The sequence below is a fragment of the Rhyacophila brunnea genome, unplaced genomic scaffold, assembly GCF_057557595.1.
Source record: "Rhyacophila brunnea isolate RB1 unplaced genomic scaffold, BYU_Rbru_1.0 scaffold_4, whole genome shotgun sequence".
Classification (NCBI taxonomy): Eukaryota; Metazoa; Arthropoda; class Insecta; order Trichoptera; family Rhyacophilidae; genus Rhyacophila; species Rhyacophila brunnea.
The window spans coordinates 29,751,626-29,778,362 of record NW_028233068.1 but is presented as its reverse complement, the minus strand read 5'-3'; the positions used below and the strand labels follow the sequence as shown (position 1 = coordinate 29,778,362).

The window sequence follows — 26,737 nt, the reverse complement described above, 5'->3', positions numbered from 1 at the left end:
ACCTAATTATGTAGATCTTTTAGAGCGTTCCGCTGTGTTGTGAAATTAAATTGCATTTTTATCTCTCAAATCCTCAATGTTGATGGCAAGACCTACAAATTTGGAGCTACATAACTCTTTGCTTGTTAAATCCACAAAAAAAAATATTTCAAATCGTGTCAATATGAAATGGAGAAAAATTTAATTTGTCGACTTTTCCAATCGGCGGGTTTAAAACGACAAAAATCATACCTTTTTTGTAAAAAATGTGAAATGGGAATTTGGCAAAGAGCCGCACGCCAATACCCAAAGAGCCGCATGTGGCTCGCGAGCCACGGTTTGCCGACCCCTGGTTTAGGGAGTTGATAATGTAAGTACATACTATAAAATTGTGTTTTATTTAATGCATTTCCACCATGAATAATTGACAGTTAATAATATAAAAGAAATATTATATTATTGTCATCATCATCAATAAATTATTATCTTTACTTATACAGAAAAAATGAGAATATATTTTTTTTCTTATTGAAAAAAATCATATTAAAATACCTCAGATAACGTAATAATTCAATATATTTATCATCATCAGCCTGAATCTATCCACTGCTGGGTGAAAGCCTCTCCAGGCTGATTCCACTTATCTCGGTCCTGTGCGTTGCATTGCCGCGTACTTCCACAGAACTTACCCATTTCAATGATCCAACGGCTTCTAGGTCTACTCTGCGGATGCTTTGTACCTCTTGGGTACGCCTGGATGACTAGTTTTGTCCCTTCTTCGAGCCATGTATCCAATTCATTTCCGTTTGAGGTTTTTATTATATTGTATTAGAAAAAATCCTAGGAAAGAGGGTAGATAAAGTGGGATTCCTCACAGTATTATTCACTTTCTGGGTTATGTGCTCTTTTATGTTATTTATGGGAGATGCTTCTCCTACCAGAGGCACCTAGCGGAAAAATACGAAGCTTGCAATTTGAGACATTTTTTTGAAAATTTACAATTTAAACTGTAATAATTAATGAATATGTGTCTGAAAACATTCAAAAAAATATTTTTTGTTTTAAGTCAAAGATAAACTCACAATTATTGTAAAAAAATGTGAATTTGTCATAATATTGGGCTTTATTTTATTTATTACACTGTCTTTCTATCATTGTGGTCCTGTGACAAATTCACATTTTATAACATTTTTTTACAATTTATTATAAGTTTATCTTTGACTTAAAACAAATTTTTTTTTAATGTTTTGTAACCCAGAAAGTGATTAATGCTGTGAGGATTGAATCCCACAATATAATAAAAACCTTAAACGAAAATGAATTGGATAGTAGGTACTTATTCCACATAATTAAATAGAAATAATTACAACAATAAAGTTATTTTAACAAAGAATATGTCAGAATTAAATTTATTTTTGTACATAATATTAAGTATCTTCAATAAATAATTTTGTTTTATTTAATTTAATACAATGTCTTTCCACCGTAATTTACAGTTAATACTGTTAATACCATTCAAGAAATATTAAGTTTCATAATTTTATTTGGTATGGGAATATTTAGAAATGCATTTGTTTTTTTTTCATATTTTTATTATAAATAAACATTATTTATATTTGCACATTTTTATAGTTAAATGCTAACATGAAAACAGCTTTCGACAATCTAACTTTAGAAGACTACTAGAATACACGAATAACATACAACGCATATATGCACAGTTTAAAGCTCTATTAGTAATTAATAATCTCTATAGTGTTTTGTTTTTACAGATATAGTAAAAATTTCAATACCTCATCACAATTAGCGTAACTTGCAGAGCATCGATAATAATCAACAATTATTATTGTTCTTGCTACATAATAATAAAAGTATTATTGTTTAATTGATTGAAAAATGCATATGTGAAAAATTTATCGGCAAGTATTTTGTGTCTATGATTACAATTTTGAAAATCGAACAATATAGTGTGTCATCATTTTCTGGATTACAATCTTTTTAAATATGTTCCAATCTGCATACAAATTTTCAATTATGAATCCAGTAGGATAAATTTAGATTTTTCTTTAAATATAAATAATTGCATGTGACCCTGATTCCCATTAAAATTTTTGCAAGGAAGTAAGTAGGTATTTTGTAACAATCGTATTATCTTTTTTACGCCTAAATGGATGTACATTTTGTTATTAAAATAAACCCTAAAAATTGGTAATAATAATAATAGTAACTACAGCTCGTTGTGGTAATATTCTGTAGTAACTTTGATTTCATCTTCATGGAATTCGTCGCAATCAGCTGGATACCTTGCCTGAAAATCGATAATTAATATATAAGTACAGTTAATATGTAATAATATGTATATATATATATATATATATATATATATATATATATGAGTCCCTAAATTGTCCTCGGAAAAAAATGCATGGGACTCGATTCTGTCAATTTGAAAATCGGGACCCGGTTCTTTGAAAAGGCAATTCGCTTATTCGTCTATAGAATCGAAAAATAATTGCAAAAAACATGGTATCAATTTTCAAAAGATATGTATGCTTAATTGACGTTAAAAAAACTATGTAACCCTCCGGAATCACAACATATTAAGTGGTTCCGATTCGGAGATCTTATGGGTTTGAATAAAAAATTCCAAAATACGTACAATATGGTTTGGTTTTAGTTCCAAATCCATCCCTGATTTTAATGCATCAACATAGACATATTATAAACAGACGAATGCGTGGATTCATACAACTTAGAGAGTTTTTAATTAAGCGTCATTGTACTGACCCCATACATAATATTATTATGTAAGAAATACAAAAATTGAATTATGTGTAGATATCTGTTTCGGGAAAAGTCGCTTGATCTATTGAGTGTAGAACCGATGCATGCTCAATTTGGGTACTTTTTAGAGCAGTAAGAATTAAAGAAGTTGTATAGGTACTTATATACTTATAAAATATACTATAATAAACCTTTTAGCTTAGAAACAGATGCCAGAATTATTTCGGCATGGTCTGATTGATAATTATTTTAGAAAAAATAATATTCTCTGCATTGGTAATATTGTTTTTAAAACTAAAAGAAATGGCAACCTATCATGAAGTATTTTGCGTTGGTGATTTACCTACTATTTGCGATTTTACGTGATTGTTCATTATTTTAATAATAATTGTTTACTGACAATAGATAAAAACTTTACAATACGTTTTTATTTCGGAGCTGTATTGTAAAATGCATAATAATGAAGCTTGCAACAGATGAACATGCAACGTGAAAATGACCCGCAGCTAAGTTCATCATTAGTGTTAATAACAATTTATAGCCTCATAATCACATATTATCTTAAATCTAAGAAAGTTTTTCAAAATCTTTGGTTATAATATAATTTGTAATGTAAATTAACCAGCCGTCTATATAAATTAAGTTAAGTCATTAATTAATTTATTAAGTTAAGTTCAATAAAAGGTTTAGCATAAGTGATATTATAATGTAAGTAAGTAACTAGATTAGATGTTATATAGTCAGTTTACAATACATATATAAATATTGTCTGACAGTGATGTCCCGTGGGCTTTGTCAGGTCATACGTTGCTTAGGGTCGGTAAATTATACAAGGTGGCAAACTAAGTAACGAATACAACCATTATAATTTTTGAAAGCCGTGGCGATTTTCCATGAAGCGGACGATACGGTCGCATCATCGCTCGTACGGCACTTTGCCTAGGTATGTCACTGTTGTAATAATAGCTTATATATTATTTAGGTATGCATATTTACCCTGCAATTGCTGTCATCCTGTATCGCTGTGTATAAATCTAAAAATCCATGTCCCCCTTGATAACTCAATGCCGCTGATGCTACAAAGCTGCTAAGTTTCGTCAGGCCTACTTTGAAACCTGGTAATCCTGAAAAAATGGCATTTAAAATATGTATTAAAGTATTAACACGAAATATTTGAAATTACATCTAACCTACATTATTCTATTTTTTTAATATTATCTTATTTTGCATAGTTTTGATGCAAAGGAACTACGAAATATTTTTAACACAGAAAATTTTTTATTTATTAATTGCCTAAAATATGTATATAAGCTAAAAGATAATTATTATTAAGAAAAAGATTATAAAACTAAGTAAAAAATATATGAAGTAATTATAAGCGCATCGTGTACTAATTGCTTTTTTGTAAGCTTATCACAACGTGAAAAGAAGATTAAGGTTAAAAAGCATTATTAAATTTGATGTAGCCCACCCCGGAAATGCCCGTGCAATACTGGATATTCTTGATCCACAAGTATGCCAAATTTCTTTACCTATTTATTTTGATCATGGGACCAAAGAGTTTTCTTTACTAACCTGTAATACAGTATGATTGAGTTGGAATGCAATTTAAACAGGGTGCTTAGAACATTTTTTGTCCACAATTCTTATCCCACATTTTTTCGACAGCAAAATTCTTCGCCACAAATTGAAAAACAATTTTTGATAAATGTAACTGTTTTTATTTATAAGTCTGTTTTATCTATATTCAAAACTTTTTGTATCCATTTCTTTTCGAATGATGAATATTATATTATTACATTTATAAGATGCGTTTCTCTATGTACTTACCTAACTAAATATGCTCTTGTTGAAAGGGGTTATGTGATTCGAAAGTGGATACTAATTTGTAGATAACACTCTAATAGAATGGTCTCTACATTACCCCTACAGAAGACATCTCAAACAGGTATTAGTCAATTAATGCATCGTCCATATTATGTAATTTTTTTGTTAATTCACGGTTTTATTCCGTTAGTTAATGGTAGTATTGAGTTGTGAAACTAAGTTTACAAGTCCATAATACGTAGATGTAGAGATAATATATTATGTAGGTAGGTACTTATTAAATAAAAACATGTATTTTACAACGTTTTTATTAGCTCGTATTCTTGTTTGTCCGGTGGTTGTTTGTCCAGTACAAATCTTGCAATCGATTTTTAATTAACTTCCCGACTAGCTAGACATTTGTAACTTTTAGAATATATCAGAACACGATGCCAATGCATTCTTTTAATAGCATTTAGCCATCTTTAAGCAGAATTGAATTCATTTTCAGTTAATTCTGTCTTGCATGAAGTTATTTCGGAAGAAATCCTTAATCCAATCCACTACTTTTGGTTGCTAAGTGGGTGGTCCTAGCAACTAAATTATTAATATATACGTGCGTTACTATGGAAATCAAAATGACATTTCAGTATTCTATATTTGTTTGTTTGTTTGTTTTTTATTTACTTCATAATATCAAGTACAAGTTTGAGAATATTGAGCATAAAAATTTAACAGAAAATTTAATAACGTTGTATATAAAAAGTTCTTTTTATCTTGTAATTATTTCAATATAAGAACGAAGATTTGTGGGGTAAAAATTATGATGGACGAAGAATGTTTCTATACCATTCAAACACACATAATACGTCACTCTATCTCATTATTTGAACATATTATGATGATTTTAAACCAACATTGAATAAATATCTGATACAGTAGCATCATATTCTCTAAATAAAATTAAGTTTTCTATTTTTCTTATAATATTTAATAATTAATATTTACCAAGTTTTTCACTGGGGTCATGCCTGTTGATTGTGCACAAGACATGCGTTTGGCAATGAGGGTTTTTGTGAGCAAATCTGTATGCTCTGTATACTCTTAGAATAGGTTCAATAATTTCTAAGTTTAGAGTGTCTGTCAACTTATCACTCAATTCGTTTTGATTTACTTTGGTTAGATATGAACCCGTCGTCTGCGCAGTTTTCAAGATGTCCTGAAAAAATGACAGTAATTTAGGATTCTACTATCGCACATAGGTGTCGCCCCAAAAGCAAAAGGGCACTTGTGACATTTTGATGGATTTTAGTTATGGATGTAGTTTTGTTCGTATTTTTTTCTTTAAGATCACAATATACGACAGACAACAGAGGTCACATGTGTATTGTAAACTTTACTAATCTTCATTTAACATATAAAAAAAACGTAACATGTACACGACTTTGGCAGTCTGTGCAGTGGTTACAAAAATAATGTAAGAAAAAGGTACTATGTGAAATTATTTTAAAATATGCCTTTGTACAAAAAAAAAAAAATTGTGTTGCAGAAAAAGGGCACTTGTGACGAGAATCTTCACAATATATGAAAAATAAAAATAAATTATAAATTGTATTTCAATCTTTGAATAATAAATAAATAACATGTGCTCTGAATTTCATTTCAAATTATTAAGAAATAACCTCCACAGGATTTTTTTCACAAAAAAAAACTTAAAATGCGTTTTTGCTTTTGCCAATAAAATTGCTTTTGGCGCGACGATATATTTAACACTAGTTCAACATGCCACAATATTATTACGGTAATGTAGAAGTAGTTGTTTGTTATCAGTGAAACAATCACATAAATACCCAAGCTTGATAAATCCATACAGATATAAGTGTTATAACTTCATCGGGAATCGAACTCGGAACTCCTTATGTGAGCCTGATTTGAGTAACCCCATCTCCACCCGCAATTTGTGTATGGTCGTAATTCATGACGCAATACACGTACAAGAAAGAGTTTAGAAAATTAAAAAAAAATCTTGATTTTCTTTGCCGTCATTTATTTTTAGTGACAATAAAAGTGTTCTCTGTACCCGTGTACTGAAACTCTGCCGAAGCAGAGAAGTCATGAGTTGATAGTGATGAATCTCAAGATGGATTGGAATTATTTTATCCTCCATACGATACAGCAAACTTTTCAAATGCCTCAACGTTGGACCAGGTTTATATCGAGCCCTGGTGTAAGCTGGAGGTACCTTCCGCATTTGACTACGAATGGCTCCGCACATACACACATCGCATTTTCCATACACTTCCGTCCACAGTGGAGTAATGGCAGAGCTACAGCTTCTAAAATTGGGAGCTAGAATCTTGCGTCTAGCAAAATTTCCAGAATAAAACCTTATTGGTTGTTTTTTTTTAATAAAATATCTAAGATCCTTTCACTTACTCTGACATAATTGACTGCAGGTTTTACATAAATGCTGACATCTGATGGAGTATTGAGGTATTTCTTCGATACATAGTTGGCAATACTCGAAACGGATTCAGAAAATTTTGCTGGCTGGAACATTGCATGTTTAGGGAAACCTTGACTCTTTAGAAATCCATTAACAACAAATTGTCCAGACGAGAGATATCTGAAACAATACCAAATAGTATTAGGTATGCATTATAATAAGCTGATGTATTTGTACCTGTTATACAAGACTAATTATTATGGAATTATGTTATGGAAGCATTCTAATTTGCCCATATTATGAGACATTTCATCATCTACATTTTAAATTATTAAACACTTTTGCCTGTTATCGCGAGGGATGGTTTCCAATCCTGGTGTCCTAATGAATTTGAATTTCCATGCGCCTGTCAATTACCTACGTGGTCGCAGCCATGATTTATTCTGAATTGGAACCGTTTCCTCGTGTCAAGCCTATCAGGCACCATTAGCGAGGGGGGCAAGACTAATAAATGCGCTCCCTAAAGACATAGACATTTTCAATGATGTACTTTGCATTTTATTTTTGAAACTGTATTTTTCTGTATAAAATTGTATATTTTTCGTTCTCAAAAATTATATTTTTCTGTATTAAATTGTACTTAAGTATGTTTTGATTTTTTTTTTTTTGTTATTATATATATATATATTTTTCTATATTCTCTTCTCTCTTGTAAGGATAATGTTTGACATATAATGTAAATCTCATGTTGTGTACGTCTTGAATTTAGATTTGTTATGTCCACAATGTTTTGTATTCTTAAATAAATAAATAAAAATAAATAAATAAATAATTAATATGGAAAATATTTTTCACAATTTAATTTCTCAGGAGCAATTTTGCATGAAGCAGGCACGAGTTAAGTAGGCACCCTATCACGGATCCAGAAAATGAACTAAAATGTGTTGTGGTGTTACTTAATGATTAAAGAAGACCTCTCAAATTCCTAATTGTAGACGATAAACAATCTGAGGTGACAAACTATAACTAATATTAAAAATTTATTACCTTTGTTGAACTTCAGGATTGGCCACGTGCACCGCCCATTCAGCCAAGTAATTTGTCGCTGACTTAATCCACCTCCTTCTGAACGAGTGATTCTCCAAAGACTTCAAAATAACCTCAAAATCAAGCTTGCCCTCCTTGTCCATGAATGTCTTTGTTAATTCACTTAAACCAGCATTTTCCCAAAGAGTTTTACCAAGATCAGAACTGATGAAATGATCCCAGAAGACATGGACTTTTTCGAATAGGGGTGGCAAGAACCAAGCATGATCAGCATGCTTATGAGCTCTCTCTTCAGCCTCCGGTCCACTGAAAGAATTGAAGGTATTCAACAGTAACGGAAGGGCAGCAGCTATGTCTTCCATTGGATTTGACTCTGATCCTTTCGGTTTTTGGTTTCCAAGGAAGGCTGAAGCTAGAGATAGAATATTATTCATGTCAAGACCACCGTCTTGTTGTCTCTGTTGTTTTTGTTGCTGATTGTTTTTTGGTCTTGCTTGATTTGATGATGCTACATGTTTTTTAGCTTGTTTAGGTTCTTCATCTTCGTTTTGTTTCATTGCTGATTCTGCGAATACGCTAATCATAGATCCCAATAGGTTTGGGTCCAAGTTTCCATCTTTATTAGTGAATAACGATCCAATGTCTGAAAATAATATAAGACATGATTATTTTACAACGATGTTCTAAAAATTGTGTTGTTTTTTTTTTACGACGTAATATGTTTTAGGTGTTATTGTCACCATTATAGACTTTTATTATTTTATAATAACACCTTTGTAACTAATATTATTAATTTATAACAGAAAATTGATCGAAATGCATTAATTTTGACCCAGGTATCGCGGAAGGTTCCGTACACCTACTGGTAAGTATATATAATATTATATAACTTATTATGTTGTCCGTTAAGTGAGGGCACACTACATGCTGACATTTAGCATTATTTTATCATTCGGTATTTTTTATACTCTGATTAATTCCATATTAAAACAGCGGATGATTTATTATCTAGTATCAGAACCAGCTGGAGTAGCCAGTTGTATTCATTAAATATTTAATCCGGATCGCACTCCAACCACATAGTGGTAGGTTTTAATATAATAATGAAATACATCTAATAATAATGATATGCATTGACACAATATGCTTGTATTCAATAATTAATTCATATACCTAGTAATTAATTTATCATTAATTGTTTTTAACATTATGCTCGTCATGCAATTTATACGCATTGCCATATGAATTGGAAATAAACAAATATAATTATAAGTTTATCCATACCTCAAAGTTTTATACTGATTAAAATCTGTAGTTAATTAATAAATTATAATCGTTTTATGCAGGTATTTCTGCTTTATTTATACAAAATAGGCAATAACTGCTTCTATGTTCATATTATTATTATTAAATTATAATTTTTCAAGTACCTACCCCTCCCCTCCCTTGGTCGATAGTATTAATTTTATTGTTATTAATTGCGTCATAATAATAAAGCCTGATTTTTTTGTAGGACAATGGTTTAATAAGTGCAATTTAAAATCAAGTGTTATATTAAAATTTTAAGACTTAATTAATTATGAAACAGTGTATTACATTAGTATCGCAATGCTCACCCGCACCGCTAGATGCCACAGAATGCCACGCCATGCCTCTAGTTTCAACTGTGGCGTATGTAGGCTTCTTATAATATTACAATGTATACAGATATTTTGACCATAACCATCTAGTAGGTGTATTGAAAATTTGCCACAGTTTTGGTAATGCATTTCTTCTTTCATATTTCATAATATTATTTAACCGTCCATTAATAAAAATACTTACTAGCCAAAACGTCTCCTGCGGCGCTATTTTTCCCACTCTGCATCCCCACTAACATATCTCCGATATTCTTGGCTCCACTTCCGTCTCCTTGCATTAGGTTTCCAAGGATACCCCCTAGAGCAGCAAGACCACCACCTCCACCACCATTGCCACCTTCCAGAGATCCCTGAAGAATCGAAGACGCTATATCCATGAAGGGATTCGGGCCTTCATCATCCACTTCGTTGGTATCGAGACTCTGTGCAGTGAAACTGGCCGATGACACCAAAAGTAAGATGGTTGCCAACGGGTATAATTTTCTGTGTAGCATCGTATCAAATGTGTAGGTTCAATATCTGTAACATAAAAAGTTTACATTCAATTTTTTTTTTTTTTGAAAAACAGAAAAATGTTAGTACGTAGATTGAATTTTGTAAGTATTCTTAGACATTATAAAATAATTCAATTTTACACAAAAAACAATTCTATCAAAGGCTACTTAGGCTTATGACAGTAATTTACCACATGTAATGGAAGTGGTTAGGCAAGTTGCTATAATCTGATAGAAATGATGAAAACTTTGTATGGCGCCAAGTTGATAATGGGAAAAATTGTGACAAAAATACGACCTAACACAAAGTCATATCAGTTAATAAAAAAGAGGAATTGGATAGAAGAAGGACCTAAGTAAAATTAGGACGCTCTGCTATGACATTGTTTTTAGAACTCTCGATTCCTCCAAAATCACTTTGATTCGGCAACTATGTCCATTATAATATACTTTTATGTAGCATCAAAATGTTTAACCATGTTTTTTTTATCAAAACTCCAGTTGATCACTTCCACCCCTCTTCCACCCAAGACGTAGTAGACATTTATTATAACTTTGTTTGGTAGAGACACTGACAGTATATTTCAAGTATAGAATATTATTTCAATTTAGACAGCCGGATCCTATAATAATGGACAATACTTCAATGAATAAGTAATACCTACATGGCATTTAGAAATGTAACATCCTTTATTGAATATATATAATCTGGAACAACCCCAGAAGACACATATATTTTTTTTTATTGAGTACTTACAAGGTTTGTCAGATTTTTTTAAATTTGTATTTCTAAGATTATTCCGAATGATGTCAATATGATTATTATTGTTTGTTATTTGATATAAATTTACACTTATTTAAAAATGCGTGAAACTGAAAATAGTAAATAGATAAAAACATGCGTATTGTGTGCCAAGAAATGCTCATAATATGGTCTCCAAAACACTGTGAGTTAAGGCACCCCAGAAGAAAAACCAATTAATGTCAGTTACAAGACGTTCATTAGACCCATGCGTGGGTCATGCCGTAAGGATGGAGGACGAAAATTAGAAGACCCAAGTTTAGATGATTGACTGCGGTAATTAAAATGCCACCACACTCAGCGTGTATCTTCTGTGACGCAGACGATGCAATTGACTCGTCATAATATTTAAAAAGGGGGCTCGAAATACTTCGAACCAGTCAAACAATTATTAAACTATACCAAAATATATAAAAATGTATATTCCTAACAAGTTGAGTCACAATTATTAATATCACACTGGCCTATAATATAACCATTCCATTAGATACGAAATTGTACACAAAAAATACACAACTTATATTACTAAGTGCCATCACTGTCAATTCACTTCAATAATATTTATTTTTAATTACAGGATTTGATTATAGAAAAGAGAATATACATTAATATTTTTCACTAAATACGTTGGTAGTAGATAATATTAGTTTTAATTTTATGTTGTATAGTAAGGGCCTAAAACCATTCATTGCCTTGGGCCTCCGAGTCCACATACCCGACACTGTGTTTCGAAGACGTTGAGGAGTTGATGGTCTTCAAAACTGGAGAAATACAGCTCAGAATAGGCAGGTGTGACAAGAAATCCCGAAGGCGAGCAAGGTACACACATAATTCCAATGATGCCAATGATGGTGATAATATATCATACTAGTTACATGAATATTGTTATTAACAAAGTACCACCATTTTGAGATTAACAATTTAAAAATCATATGACAGCCTTATGTACTAGTTATCGTTACAGCTTTTAATAGGTAACTATAAAAACATACGTTTACCATTTTATCATGTAACTATTGAATATATTTTTTAGAACAAGACTTTATTTGCAATTAAATGCATGCATCGAAATGATGTAGAAATAGATTGATGCACTAAAAATAATCTTTAACACCTGTAATATAAAATAACCTCACTTAATTCCGAGCGATAGACTACTGTATACAAGACGTGTGATTTTTTATAGATAACAAAGATAAAATTATCAGACATCGTATTTCATTGCCGAAAAAACATATGATAATAAATAAATATTAATATTTTTTCCTCGTCGAATGTAATACTGAAACACAGTGGCGAATATGTACTGCCTGTTGGACAGTGATCTACTATTATATTATAGTAAACGAAAAGAATAACAATACATACTGACGACAGTGATTAATGTATTATTAACCATTTATAAGAATAATATATATCACCTAAATACTGTTTCTTAATAATGAACAAACATTGTATAACAATGCACACTAAACTTTATCAGTAAGACTACAAATTATTGTTTATAGTGTTAGTTAGTTTTTAAAATTCAATGAAACCCTGCGTAATTCAAGCTATCATAGGTAATAGTAAAAAAATATTCATCTATCTATAAAATATCAAAAAAATTATGTATTACATCATATATAATTTTTGATATTTTATGGATATAAGAATATTTTGGTACAAGTCGGTTTACAGGAAGCCAGGCGGGAACCGCTCTAATTCTCATAGACGACTATGGCAAAATTCATTAATTATTCAAGAATGAAAACCTAACCTAACCTAACAAATTATCGAATATACCTATCGGCTATTTTCAAAAATTGTTTGCCACTGGCTTCCTGTAAACCGACAAGGGGTAATCAAACGGGTTGAATGAATCTGTAATAATAATATTATGTATTGTTAATTCAACGAAAACAAATAAATATGACTGAAAAAGTGTGCACTATGTTTGTAGGATTGCCCATAGCATACTTAAACTAATATGGTTTAGTTTAGACAGGGTTTAATTAAATTTAAAAAAAATAATCAGCACACCCTGCAATTTGTATTCTTAGTTAAATGAAAACAAATAAATATGGCTGACAAAGTTTAGTGTGCACTATTTATGTCGGATCTTAACAGCCTACCTCCACCCCTCGCTACTGCTAGGTGAATATGTATATATTACGTTATATTTTAATTAGTAAAATGTAGTAGGGACATTGACATTTTAGTGCGATATAAAATTCGCTAATGTAAGTAAAGACAGAAGCTTACTGTAAATATTAGAGAATATTAAAATAAACAGTTACAAATACCTACACGTGAATTGCATACTATGACGTTGCGCTACAAGTCAACACATTTGTCTTGAGAATCTTGAGATACGTAGCTGCAAAGTAACACCAAAATTAGGGCTCGAAATGGAACGCAGCGCAGCTGTATGGCTCCGTCTCGTAGAAAAAAATAATATTGCGTTCCGGTTATTATTTAAAAAACTAATGATTTTTTCTAATATTATATAATATATATTTAAAGTTAAATACGAATCTTGCCAAACTTTATACCGCGTCGTAAGCCCCGTTTTCGCGCGCTTCACCGAAAACATTTCTATACCCCCGCTAGCAAAGCACCGAACTGTTATTTAAATTCAAAATTCTAATGTATTTATTCCATTTAACTGTATGAGCTCGGTAGGTACATATTTAACAAAAAAAATACACTTTTATAGAAATAAATATGATGACAACTTTATAAAATTATCAAGTGCACAATCTAAAATTGCACACATCATAAATCGGGAAGTAATTTTCCAAAGTGGTCAATTCCATTTTTTACTCTCCTAACCTAACCTAACTCTCTTGAGCGTGGTAGACATTATGTTATTTTCAGAACTTGCCAAATTAAACATCAAACTGTTTTTAAGCCAACTAGATAATTATGCGGCTAATTTTTTGATAGACAACCCCAGGAATGTTTATTTTCAAACAACGTCAAATCCATTTCAACTAACACGTCATCGCAAAGGCATAAAATAGCTTACTGAATGCGATAAATTATGCCCGTGAACAGAGAGACGAAGTGGTTATTTTATTTATTGCTAGAAAACACAAAATTTGTAGAAAGCAGGAATGAAAATATCGCATTTTCTCAATGTTATATTATAAGTGCGAAGTGTCTTCAATTTGTAATATGCAATAATAATATATGTAAAATAAATTTTAATTTGAGCAATGACACGTATGGAACGAGATGAGAGAAAATGCATGCTGGACATAACGCGCACGCACAAAACAAAATAAGAGGACAAAGAAGGGTGTGCGATGTAATAGGGTTTGATAAAAACCATAATACAAAAGGATGGACATAAATAGCTGAATGAAGACATAATCGCTGGAAAAAAAATGTCATTCAGTGGTACCCGAAAGGTTGAAAAACATTCTAAAAATAGATGTACTTACCTAGAGCTCAATAAAATAGTTAAATACTGAGGATGTAGGCGCCTAAATGTGGCAACTCACAGAGGTGGATAGACCCAGGATGATAATGTTCAACAATATATCAATGGTTTCTAGAAGAATTATGATAATTGCAAAATTGTTAATTTCGATATAGGTATAGGTACAGTTTTACTGAGCTTTTTTCATGGGCTCTAGAATCAGGTGTGGATTTTGACCGCATCATGAAAAGGTTTCGTAATATTTTTAACGTGGAATGGATGTTAGCCACTTTGGGTTCAAAAACACATTCAAAAACAACATGTGAATCTTTCCATACCCGAGACTTGAACCCGAAACCCTCGACTTACCAAGCAGATACGGTACCACTACTTGTCTATCGCTAGTGTCTGCATCATCACGCATTTGGTCAATCATAATTATCGAAATAATGATAGAAGTTTCATATAATTTACCGTTTCATGTTCTTTTCAAGAGTTAAAGAGTAAAATTTAAGGTTCAAACTCTTCTAATAAAAATTATCAGTTTTTCCTTATACAAAAATTAAGCAATTAAAATTTATTGTTTTAAACTACATTGTGTCTAGCAATAAAATTTCTCAATCATTACCTATTATACTGTCGTTTACCTATTGGTAAATATATAATGTCTGCATCAGATACAAAAAGCTTCAAATGTAGGTATTTGAATTAATACCAACATTATTATGAAAAGGGTAAAACTTCATAATATAGGTACAATAATATTATTAACTATTAATTATTTCTCGTTGAGTTTCGATAAGATTCCGAAGTTTGACCCGGCAGCTTTATTATGTTAAGGTCATTTCATTATAATATATCGTGATGCGCGAATGATAGTGCCTGAATAAATTCAGCATACTTAAATTCATAACGGTTTAATTGTGCAGGTATCTACATATGGCACGACATGTGGAAAATACGTCTCCGATTGCGATACAGCTACGAACAACCAGAGACAATATAAAATAAATAACTGCTAAAGGTGTTGCAGTCATTCAAGTACCTACTGACTTATTAAAAAAAATCGGTGTGTGTACTTATGTACGCGCGTTTGAAGTTATACTTCTTTGGCGTAACAAAACAAAATAAGCCGTTACCTGAGTCTATTAATATTACAGTGGATGAGGTTGATGAAAACGTACGCGATTCATCTGTGTCTCATATAGCACATGATAATTGTAATTTAATTATTGTATTGGACCAAAACTCATCTTTTCCATACAGCGGTTATAATCGATTCAGAAGTGCCCATGATGATTTAATAAAAAATCAAATTTTAATATATTTTTTTGAATTATTTACCAACTCAACATTCACAAAATGTATTTATTTATTGATATATAATTTTACTCATAACTAATACTTACATAAATATAGTTTCAAATCTTGATACACAATCTTTACAATGAAAAATAAATATAGACTCCAATATAAATAAAGTTTTATGAATATAAATTAACAGTGTAGAAATATTGGTTATGTTTACAACACATGCTGTTTACTTGGTTGTATTGAACGACTAACTAAATGACACTGTGTGTATGCGCATGTGCCCTCGAGACCGAAATGAATATAATCATAATAATAAAATGTATTGCATCGGCGCGTGTAACTTCCGTCACACGCCAAACGTGTTACATCGGCGCGCGCAACTTCGGCACACGCCAAAAATACACTCTGATCAATGCTTGGTTAATTGGACCCGGAATCTTAAAACTATAGCATGGTTGCAGAGTTTCCCCTGTAATTGTATCAAATACTAAGCAATGCAAGTTTCAGTAAAACGCATTATTAATTTAAGTAGGTATGCATGCTTAAAACATAATTATAGACGAGCACAGAAATGCCAAAAACTTCAGCCATATTTTACGTTGTGAAAAAAATGTATGTTCACAATGCAGATAAGGGTAGAGTACAATATAAGCACGGGCGTAAGAAGATTTTATTGAGTATAATAGAATACGTTAGTGATTCCATACGACTGGTTTAGAATAAAGAAATGTAGACACCAAAAAGGGAGAAAAAGAAAACACAAAATTCTATAGGACAACATCATTAGTAGGTAGCCTGACAATCTAGGGCGAGTCCTTCGTCCCATCTCACCTTACTCTGAGGCACTCTGAGCTAGTGTCCTCCAAGTGTCTACACTGGCCGTTATATAATCCTTGTTGACACCGCTCAACCAGCAGAGTCAGGACATATCAATAATTGACCTCTGGTGGAGCGCGACAACCTATTCCAAGAAAAATGCATTATACCACCGCCATCTTTAGATTATAAAGCCTGAGCATAACTTTTTGCACAAGTAACGGGTGGTCCACTCCCATACTATTTATTGATAACGTACTTGCAAGCAGAGTTTGGTATTCTATAATGACTGAAGAGTATAATAATAAGTTATTAGTTATTGTCGTTTAGAATGGACTGTCACATTGACAAACGTCCTAGTGTATTATTATATTATTATACACAAGTTTACTTATTTTGATCGTCACTTCCAATTATTAATAACACTGTAACACATAACCACTAAATCAGATGAGCTCCAAGGTATCCAAGATACGTTAAAATAATCTGAAAGAAATCTGAAACTAATACTCCGACAAGTGAACACGACAAACGCGTCAGTATGAGCACTCTATAGACAATGACAGGCAATGACAGGTCATCCATAGACAACGAGAGGGGCGAAAAGTAGGACCAGTCGTGTAATGTATCGGCTTCCTTCTTCAGTGGGCAATGATTGTACGCATCTTTAAACTTCGTAGACTCATATGAGCCTCGTAGCAAGAAATTTAAAGGATACGGTGCATCGTAGCAATAAGGGTGGAAAAGATTATATTGTGTTATCTTCAGAAGAAAAGAGTCACCGAAGCATAAAAATACATCATTATGTTTGTGCATTGGTCTATTGAATTAAGATTATATTTTTTTCGACCGGATTACGGCAGACGAGGGCGCCACCCCACACACTTACAATATCAATGTCAAAGAAAAGAGATCTAACTATGCTTGCCATGCGACATTTAAAACATAATAATTAATATAACATTACAGATTAACCAATTCATGATTACTGATCTACGATTACAACAAATGTTTATTTACCTATATTAGAACAGGTTTTTTGATAATTACAATACGATTGCTTATACTAACAGGAATATATATTGTCTAATCATTTTTGATTTAACAAAAAAACACGCATATACCGTGTTCATGAATCACTCACTACCCACGGCAAACAACTACAGTCTCATTCGATTATGTAAATGTAAATAATATGATCATTCTTACATCCATATAATAAATAATATTTTTCGTTAATGATATTTTTAAATCTACGTCTTTATAAAAATATTATATCTTACACTTTTATACGGGAAAGATAAACGCTTAGTAATCTTGAAAAGAAATCCATTTTGCGGTAATAGTTTTACAGTTTTAACCAGCTTGCTGACGAATTATTACGATCGTTGCTTTGCGTTAGTTTTCCGTTAGAAAAATAATAGTTCCTAAGTAGGTAGCTAGGTATAAAAATCGTATGACAATGAAAAAAAAATACTGATCATTATAAACTATCTTATGCAAAGCATAACAATTATTTTTTAACATCTCGGTCATGCCTAACAACTTCGTACCATGTAATAAATTAATAAAATTACTCAAAATAAACTATCTACTAAGTATTTTATAGCAATCATAATAGATTTTTGGATTGTTATTTTTGTGTTCTTTCGTCGACGTTTTGGGCTTGTTGATCAATGGAGTGTTCTCAAGAAATCTCTCGTTAGAATGGCCTCTGCAATGAACCCGAAACGTAGAGGAAAAAAAACACACGGTGGCTACCAAAAAATATATTGCGACATCATATTTTAAGTATAACAAATGTATAATAAGAATCATAGATATATTTTGAGAAAGTATATGAAAAATTATAAATACCTAGGTAGGTACCTACATACCAGTGGCGTGCGGTTCATAGATACTGTAGATGCGGAGTATCCGCAGTAATAATCAATAATGTTATATATTATAAGTGTTATGAAATTATGTGGTAAATTTTACCGACCTTTAGTTCTTTAAAGATTCTATTTTGTTTATATTAGGTACGTAAATATTTTTGAAACGTAACAAATTTAGAGCTGCAAGCTGCAATATTATAGACTTTACTATGTACTTCATTAGTAATAAAACCTTAAGTATTATAATATGTGACAAAAACATCCCTACAAGGATAAGTCACCGCATACCACTGCTACATTTACCAAGGTACATTTACAAAAAGACTCCTATTCCAGCAGCTATCTGTTCTGATTTTACAATACAATACGATGGAAAAAAGAGACAAACGTTGAAACTAGTAATAAGCTTGATACACGAAAAACGTCGTTTACCACAAACATTGATATGTTGACTAATCAGTTTTTTTTAAAATATACCTCTCATAGGTATATTAAGTCTAAACTATTAGATTATTATTAAATGATATATTAGAGCGGGACTAATTATTACACAATACGCATAATTTACTTTACATTTACCCAGGCTTCAAGAGTAAAACCGGCACTAGAATCATAGACGTTGACATCCCAAACATTAGCATCTAATAAGATAACAGTAAAATGTGAAAACGTGTTTTTATAAAAGGTAATTACTTATATTATCTAGGTAATTAATTTGTATTTAACGTCCAGACCACAGAACGGATTAATAAATAAAAATGTGAATCCAGGCGCCATTTTGTTTACCTGACAAACTTTAATGCACATTATCAATTTTATGATACAGATGTAACTGCATATTTAAAATAATAACGTACTTAAGTTTAGCCCATATTTATCCACACTCGAGTATTCAACATAGTTTGAAGGTAACATATTTTCCATTAAATTCAGACCCTCAATAAGATTCGATGGGTAGTTTCTAATGCCAATTTTGATGATTGTGTGAGGTATTATTTTAACTCTAAACCCGTTTTCATTTTTATTTTTTCGACTATAGTGTGTATCTACTAAAATGCATATGAAATCGATGAAATGTTAAAATCCTACATACACAATATAACTATGTCTGTATGTATGTTTTAAATAAATATATGTGCGGAATATACTTAAACCCCAAAATTAAGTACCCATCGGTTCGCTATTGTTTTTTTAGTTTACCACTCTGGACAGCGCTAGCGTATTTGTACGTTGTACATACAGTCATGCTTAGGATCGAAAAATAATAATATGATATATAATATAATATTAGGATACATAAATAATATTAATAATAAATAGCGCTAGTTTATTTGGGATGTGGATAATTTAAATATCGACAAATAAAATAATTTTTCCAAAAATTTGTTGTAGGTCACTCACTGTATAATATTATAATAATAAATAATCGTAAATAAAATATTTATCTTCACATTGATAATTTATTGTTTCTTTATGTATTGATTCTTCGCCACTGGATAAAATTAATAATAGTAGTAATATACCTGCACTGAGATACCTGAATGGAATTTCGTAGTATTATTCTCATGTACACCTTGGCATTGTACATTTTTTGCAATAACTGAGCTGAATTTCTGCGAACCACTTGCGATAGAATAATATTATACTTAGATATTTATCATTCATCAGTCTCGAAGAAAGTAGGTGAGTAAGAATTAGTTTCGATGTATGATACATTATCAATTAGTTTTTGAAATACGATGCGTCATTCTACTGCATTTGTACACAGATTTTGACATTTGGAAGCAAACAATTGGCTACGTATAGGATATAGATGATTTCTCGAGAATTCAAACTAAATTTTTGATTTCTAGAGAAATCGACATTATTATGAAATTACATTTTATTGTGGAAAATTATCAATTCCAGAAATTCCATTCAAAATTATGGTCTTTTTTATAGCCATCCCAGTAATTATTTTTTTGCGGTCGGCAACTGGTAATTGAATTGTAAGAACTAACCAGTGCCTACTGCAATTTCTTTTCTTAGTTTCATGAAAACAAATAAGTATTACTGATAAAGTTGTGCACTATGTATTTCGGATCTTAAGGGGGAGAGGCACGCCAGCAGAAAACCTAGCGGAAAAATTCGAAGCTTGCAATTTGAGTTTTTTTTTGATAATTTACAATATCAACTGTAAATATTAATTAATATGTAAGTATCTGAAAACATTAAAAAGATTATTTATTATTTTTTAAATTTAAAGATAAACTTACAATTTAAAAAAAATGTTATAAAATTTGAATTCGTTGCAGGGCATTCATATTTTTATAAAAATCGATGTTTTTAAAATAAATATAAAAAATATTAAAACGATGAATTAGTCAAAAATCTTAATTGAAAACTTAATAAACTAAATTTTAATAATAAATATGACCATAAAATATAATGTAATAATAAGATGTGACCCTGCAAGGAAATCACATTTTTTTTACAATAGTAGGTTTATTTTTAAATTAAAAAAAAAAAAAATCTTTTTAATGTTTTCAGATACATATTTATTAATTAATTAATACAGTTCAAAAAAAATTCTCAAATTAGTATTTTTCCGCTAGGTTCTCTGTTGGCGTGCCTCTCTCCAGTCTACCTCCATCCTTTGGCACTGGAAAATAATATGGATACCAAAATTTACATTCGAGTATACACGCACTACCGGCACTACCATCTACCCTCACTACACAGTAGCGACAATATTTTTATTATATTCCTAAAAACTCAAATGAAAATTTCCTATACGGCATACCGCACTCTGTGAACGAAACAAAATATTGTGTCCTAGAAACAGTATTACTTAAACATATTGTGATGATTACCAAGTGACAATCCTTTTTATATGCAAAATTATCATGATTTTTATTACCACTGAGTGAACGCGAGTCTTTTATTTTGAAAATATGTTTTTTTTGTAGCTCAGAGTCATTGCGAATTATGTCATACCTAAGTAACTGATACACCCCTGTTACAGGCGGGCTTCTCCCGGTGTAAAATAATCATTTAGTAGCTATTAGTCGAAACGTAACCCTGACCTCTAGAAACGGCTTCATAAAACATCTAATCTGATTCCTTGCTCAACCACGTAAGTATTTTTTATTCATAGGTAAAGGCCTTCGTCCGGTGTGTGAAAATCGCATATTGGGCGGAGGTGTAAGATAAATTTAATTTAATTTAAAAAGTAAAAATGATGATGGATGAAAGAGATAATTTTAAGACTAAATATAAGGATTCAAAAATAATAAATTTTGCCGCGCTTGTCGGCAACGTCCAAATTTCGACGCGCCTGCGCCAGGGTGGTCCTCGTGATTCGTGAAATCAAAAAACATCACGCGATAAAATTTGGCCAATCACGAGAGTCCTTTTTGTGGAATGGCGTGGGTACGCGAAGTTTAAAAAAGAAAAAAAAAGTTAGTGAGCGTCCTTTTTCCAACATGTACGGATCTGCGAAACTTATTGTTAAAACAAAATATGTAAACGTTTAAAGAAAATGTAAAATATAAGAAGACCACGTTACGAGCACGAAAGAACGTGTTTTATTTACACTCCAATCGTTTATATCTCATCTTCTTCTTTTTTGTGAATCCGGGGTTCGACGGACACCTGAGCTAGCCGCTGAAACCCCGGGTACCTCATAACCTAAGTAACATACTCGTACCTTTCAGAACCAATTCACTTTTTAAGTCTATTCATATCATGTTAGACACTAAATTGCTCAACCTAGGTATTAGGTCCATACACGGTCCAAGCACAGATTGAAAAAAAACATGTGACTTTTTTCCAGACCCGGGATTCGAACCCGAAACCCACGACACTATAGGCCGACACGTTATCCGGTCGCCTGTCGTGGTCATTATAACAATAAAGTGCTAATAATAATCAGGTGAAAGAACTCATTCAAAAACCTATAGCGTGAGGTTCAAGACCTGTAGAAGACACAGTAGGTACCAAGTATAAATTTATTATTCCTGCAGTATTCTAGTGTGGTCGAGAACCTTAATAGTTATGAAGAGGAAAATGTAGTCTCTGCGTAACTATCATATATTTTTGAAATTTAATATGATAGCAATTATGAAAAAGTATAAAAAACATTTAAACAAATAAATTTATTTTCCCTTTATTTTAAAATATTCATGAAATTTTGAATAAACCTACACTTTACATAGATCAAAATATTACTAGATAGGTAAGTAGGTACTAGTTTTATATGGCTTATGTAAATAGGATTATTTTATAATTTTAGTGATAACATCCATGCAATTTAAGCAACGATTATATAACTATCATAGTCTTAATAAGGAAACAGTGCACCGCCAAATGATAATAACAGCTTTATCGTTGGCGGTGATGTTTTTGAGACAATGGAGTCATTTGTTTAATTCGAATTATCCGGATTCTTACTTCTTTGGACTCAATTAAAACCAAACAACCCTATGAAAAACATATGTATCAGTATGCTGGGCACTCAGAAAAAAGGATGATAGAATGTAGATATATCTGATGGTAAAGTCTTGACAAGAATCTTTGGTGCTGTTCAAATGAGGTCGAGGTATAATGAGGAACTGTACATGCTTTATGGGAGCGAAAATATTACGTGACATATTAAAATGCCGAGATTCCGCTGGATTGGCGAGCATATAATGCCGCAGAAATTACCTGTAAGGAGGACTATGTACGCATCCTCAGAGGGCATGAGAAAACCCGGACAGCTAAAAGTGAGATGGCTGGATGAGATTTAAGAATGCTCGGTTAAAGCAGATAGAGAGATTGGAAGAACTTTTTAAATGGAGCCGAGACCCACCTAGGATTTTAGTCTTGCAGTCTTGATGGCGTAAATCGAAGTTTTATAAACTACTATAAACTTATAATAATGTATCTGCCAGTATACCTATCTATGCATACAATTATTTTACGTGAGTTTTATTGTGAGTTTATCAAGCATTATAGTATAATACGATGAATAAAACAAAGTAATAAATACAATTAAACTAATTCTGAAACACTAAATAGACGCCACATTTTTTGTAACAGCCGACTTACAACGATTTGTTTATATAATTTGATAAACAAAGTATCCGGAGAAAATATTAAATAGAATAACTAAATAATAGAGAATATAGCACCCCATGTGGCTACCATTAATTAACCGACAACTTCCTATATATTTTACAGTAACGCAGCCAAATGGTGTCAGAGCGTGGAGTATTTGACAATCAATAATTAAGTAGGTGAGTGGGCAGGCAAGGCAAGGCAAGGTATCGCGCAACGCATTGGATACCTGATTCTCCGCCTCGGAGTATAGGAGTACAGTTATTTTGATACTGAATACAATATAACGGTTTCGGTCAAGGACATTCAGGACTTGATGTTGTCTCGATAAATTTGTATTATGCGCGTCATGTTTTGTTCGAACGCTCTTTACATAAGAGTTAAATGCTTGGTCGCGTACACAAGGGCTCTCAAGGGGCCAGATCCACCTCTGAGATACAATAAATATAATATATATGTACTTAATATAGGTTTAAAAACTGTAGGTTAGACAAAAATCCTTGAAATTAAATAAAGCTTCTGAGGCTCCATAAATTAATGTTTGTTAAAAATAATTTAATCAACAAATAGAAGTTCTTTAATAAAAAAAAAACTATTCTATCTTTATTCACATACTCGGAGATTACTCCATTTGTAGATTAACGTTAAATTATTTAAACATAAATATACTTACTTTAAAAAGTTGGTACTTGTGTATATTAGAATGGGCACCATGTACGATTCGCAGGTGTATTCTTTATTGTTTGCTACGATGAATATTTCCAGGTTCTGTTTTCTGTTGTATGTATATTGCAATACTTGCAAATAATACCAATTCAACCACAAATAGCTTTTGCCGTACCCCATGGTGCCACTGTAGAATAATTTCAGTCTACTAAATCTTAATCAACAATTCAGAAATAAGTATAATAGTTGTTCTACAGTAGTACATTAGTCTTATCTACATATACCAAATACTCACAAGGGATATATAGCCTAGGTAGCGCCCTACAATTATATATTATGATATAAATATTTGTAATATTTTTCCTGGCAATGCTTTGACATACCTATACTATAATCGACACATCCCAATCATTATGATATGGGTATATTCTGATATTATTGGGTTTTTGTTTTTTAATGGGTTTGAATAAGACAATAGTGTTCAATCGTATTCAATATATAAATACCTACCTACCCAAAGAAAGTTTTAATAAGAAATCTTATTCGATAAGTATATTTATTCAAACAGTGCCGTGCACATATATTTCAATTAATGTTAAATAGGTATATGTATAATGTTTTGAGGATTAATTATTAATTGTCATTTTCTCGACCTCAATAATTCATACTATGACGTGACGAAGGTGGAATATAACAAACATCATTGATTTAGTTAAATCATAATTCAATTAAATAAGTATGTTTTGGAATCACTGGAATACCAATTGGAATAAAAAAAAGACTGCGATGGTGCAGCGTCTTCTGCGTTGCCGTGTGTCTTGGCCATAGACTCCTGCTGAATTTATAATACAAAATATTGTATTCAAGTGGCGAATTTACTATTTATATCAGTTTGTGTGTAATTAAAATTTAATGAGCAGTAATTTATAATAATAATTATGGGTAATACTTTATTGAAGACATCGTATGCACCTTTGTAATGCGTTATGATCTGCTACAGTCGATATAATATACGCCTCTATAAATTCTATCCTATGATGAAGTAAGAAGTAAGTAAAACACCTACGTCTGGCGAAAAAATTAGGTTGTTTTTCAATGTGTGTTGTATCCAGAGCAAGGATCTAATGAGTTGAGAGAATATGTAACAAACATCCCAGTAAAAGATCTATTAATTTAGCATCCCACCTGTGGAGGGCCAGATAAAAAATCCAATTGATTATAGGTACAATATTTGTTTATATATTTAAAAAACAGAAATATGAAACATAAAAGAATAGAAAAAATTAAAAATATCAATTAATTATTATGTATAAAAAGTGATAAGTAGGTACTATCTATTTATTCAAATATAAAATACGCACACCACTTTAGTCAACGACATGAAGATATTGCTACTCTATAATAGGTTGGATTGAAAATATTTTAGGTTTGTATCACATACCTTCTGCAAATTACTTAAGTAGTTAACTTTCTAAAATATATTATTATTTACCTGCGTAAGGGTGCAGGTGACTACTAGAAATAGGTACAATTGCATCAATGCAATTACACCCCACTCAAGCCTTATACTATTTTAATGACGGTAATTCTATTCTTGATTGCTCCCAGGTATAATAAATAAAATCACTTAACTTTACATTGATGTACCTACCAATTATGTACGATATTTTAATATTATATTTTCGTACGAATAATTCATGTTTAATTATTATTATCGGTTGAAATGAAAGCCTTTTTAAATTATAAAATTAATTTCTAAAGATTGTGAGAAAATAGTTAAGTACGTAATTGGGTGCCTATCTATTTAATATATTTTCGAAAATTCCGTTTTCAATTTTAATGCTCGGTCGGATGGTTAACTCGACAACAATGTCTGTTTTCTATTAACTACAATGGAAGCATTGTTTGGATTGAAATTATTTTTATTCTTAAAAATTCTTACCTGTAAATTAAAATAGCCTGAGGTATTTTGCCAAAAACTTCCATTTACTTATATTTTTATGACAGGCGCCTGCGTCACATTCTCGGAAGTTTTAAAGATAATTAAAAGACTAAGCCACTTTTGTCATCCGGAATGGTGAAGTCATCGACATTTCAAACACATCTAACGGGTATCAACGAATTAACAAATACATTGATAAATCAAATTTTATTCTATTTTTTTAAGTAAATAAATGCTTTGATTCTTTCATATTAATATTTCGTTGTCAACGTTTGAAACAATAATTATACATACTGCCGTTTCGAGACGGTCTACCTGCGTTACCTGTATCGACTGTCTGGACGTAAGCAATAATTAATAGATTCCACATAGCAACGATTCGTTTTTATTATTCCTCTTATAACGGTGAAAATCTCAAATAAATTCCGCAAAAATGAAATCTCGTATAGGTTGGAACCTACTTATAATTTGTTTAAAAAAACTATGTCCTTAATTAATAGGTAACATACACAACTTTACACAATAATAACATAATTTTGATACCTTTTTAACATCATAAATAATATGTATATAATCATTATAGCTTACTTACGTAATTTTGCGTCACTAATGTAAGTATGTAGGTAAAACCTACAATTT

At 31.3% G+C, this 26,737-nt stretch overlaps 1 protein-coding gene across 4 annotated transcripts; it reads right to left on the bottom strand.

The window, feature by feature from the left end:
• Positions 1-1,574: 1,574 nt before the first annotated feature.
• LOC147067223 (uncharacterized) lies at positions 1,575-12,235 on the bottom strand. Of its 4 annotated transcripts, none has more exons than XM_085953917.1 (7): positions 12,135-12,235; positions 9,887-10,221; positions 8,063-8,705; positions 7,006-7,195; positions 5,578-5,788; positions 3,760-3,887; positions 1,575-2,287 (listed from the first exon to the last, which is right to left on the bottom strand). In XM_085953917.1, the coding sequence occupies exons 2-7, from the start codon at positions 10,194-10,196 to the stop codon at positions 2,207-2,209; spliced, it is 1,563 nt and encodes a 520-aa protein (XP_085810043.1). In that variant the 5' UTR covers positions 10,197-10,221; positions 12,135-12,235; the 3' UTR covers positions 1,575-2,206. The 4 variants fall into 4 exon arrangements, with proteins under 4 accessions (XP_085810043.1, XP_085810041.1, XP_085810042.1 ...); XM_085953915.1 differs by having other exon boundaries at positions 11,714-12,174; XM_085953916.1 differs by having other exon boundaries at positions 11,991-12,174.
• Positions 12,236-26,737: the final 14,502 nt, after the last annotated feature.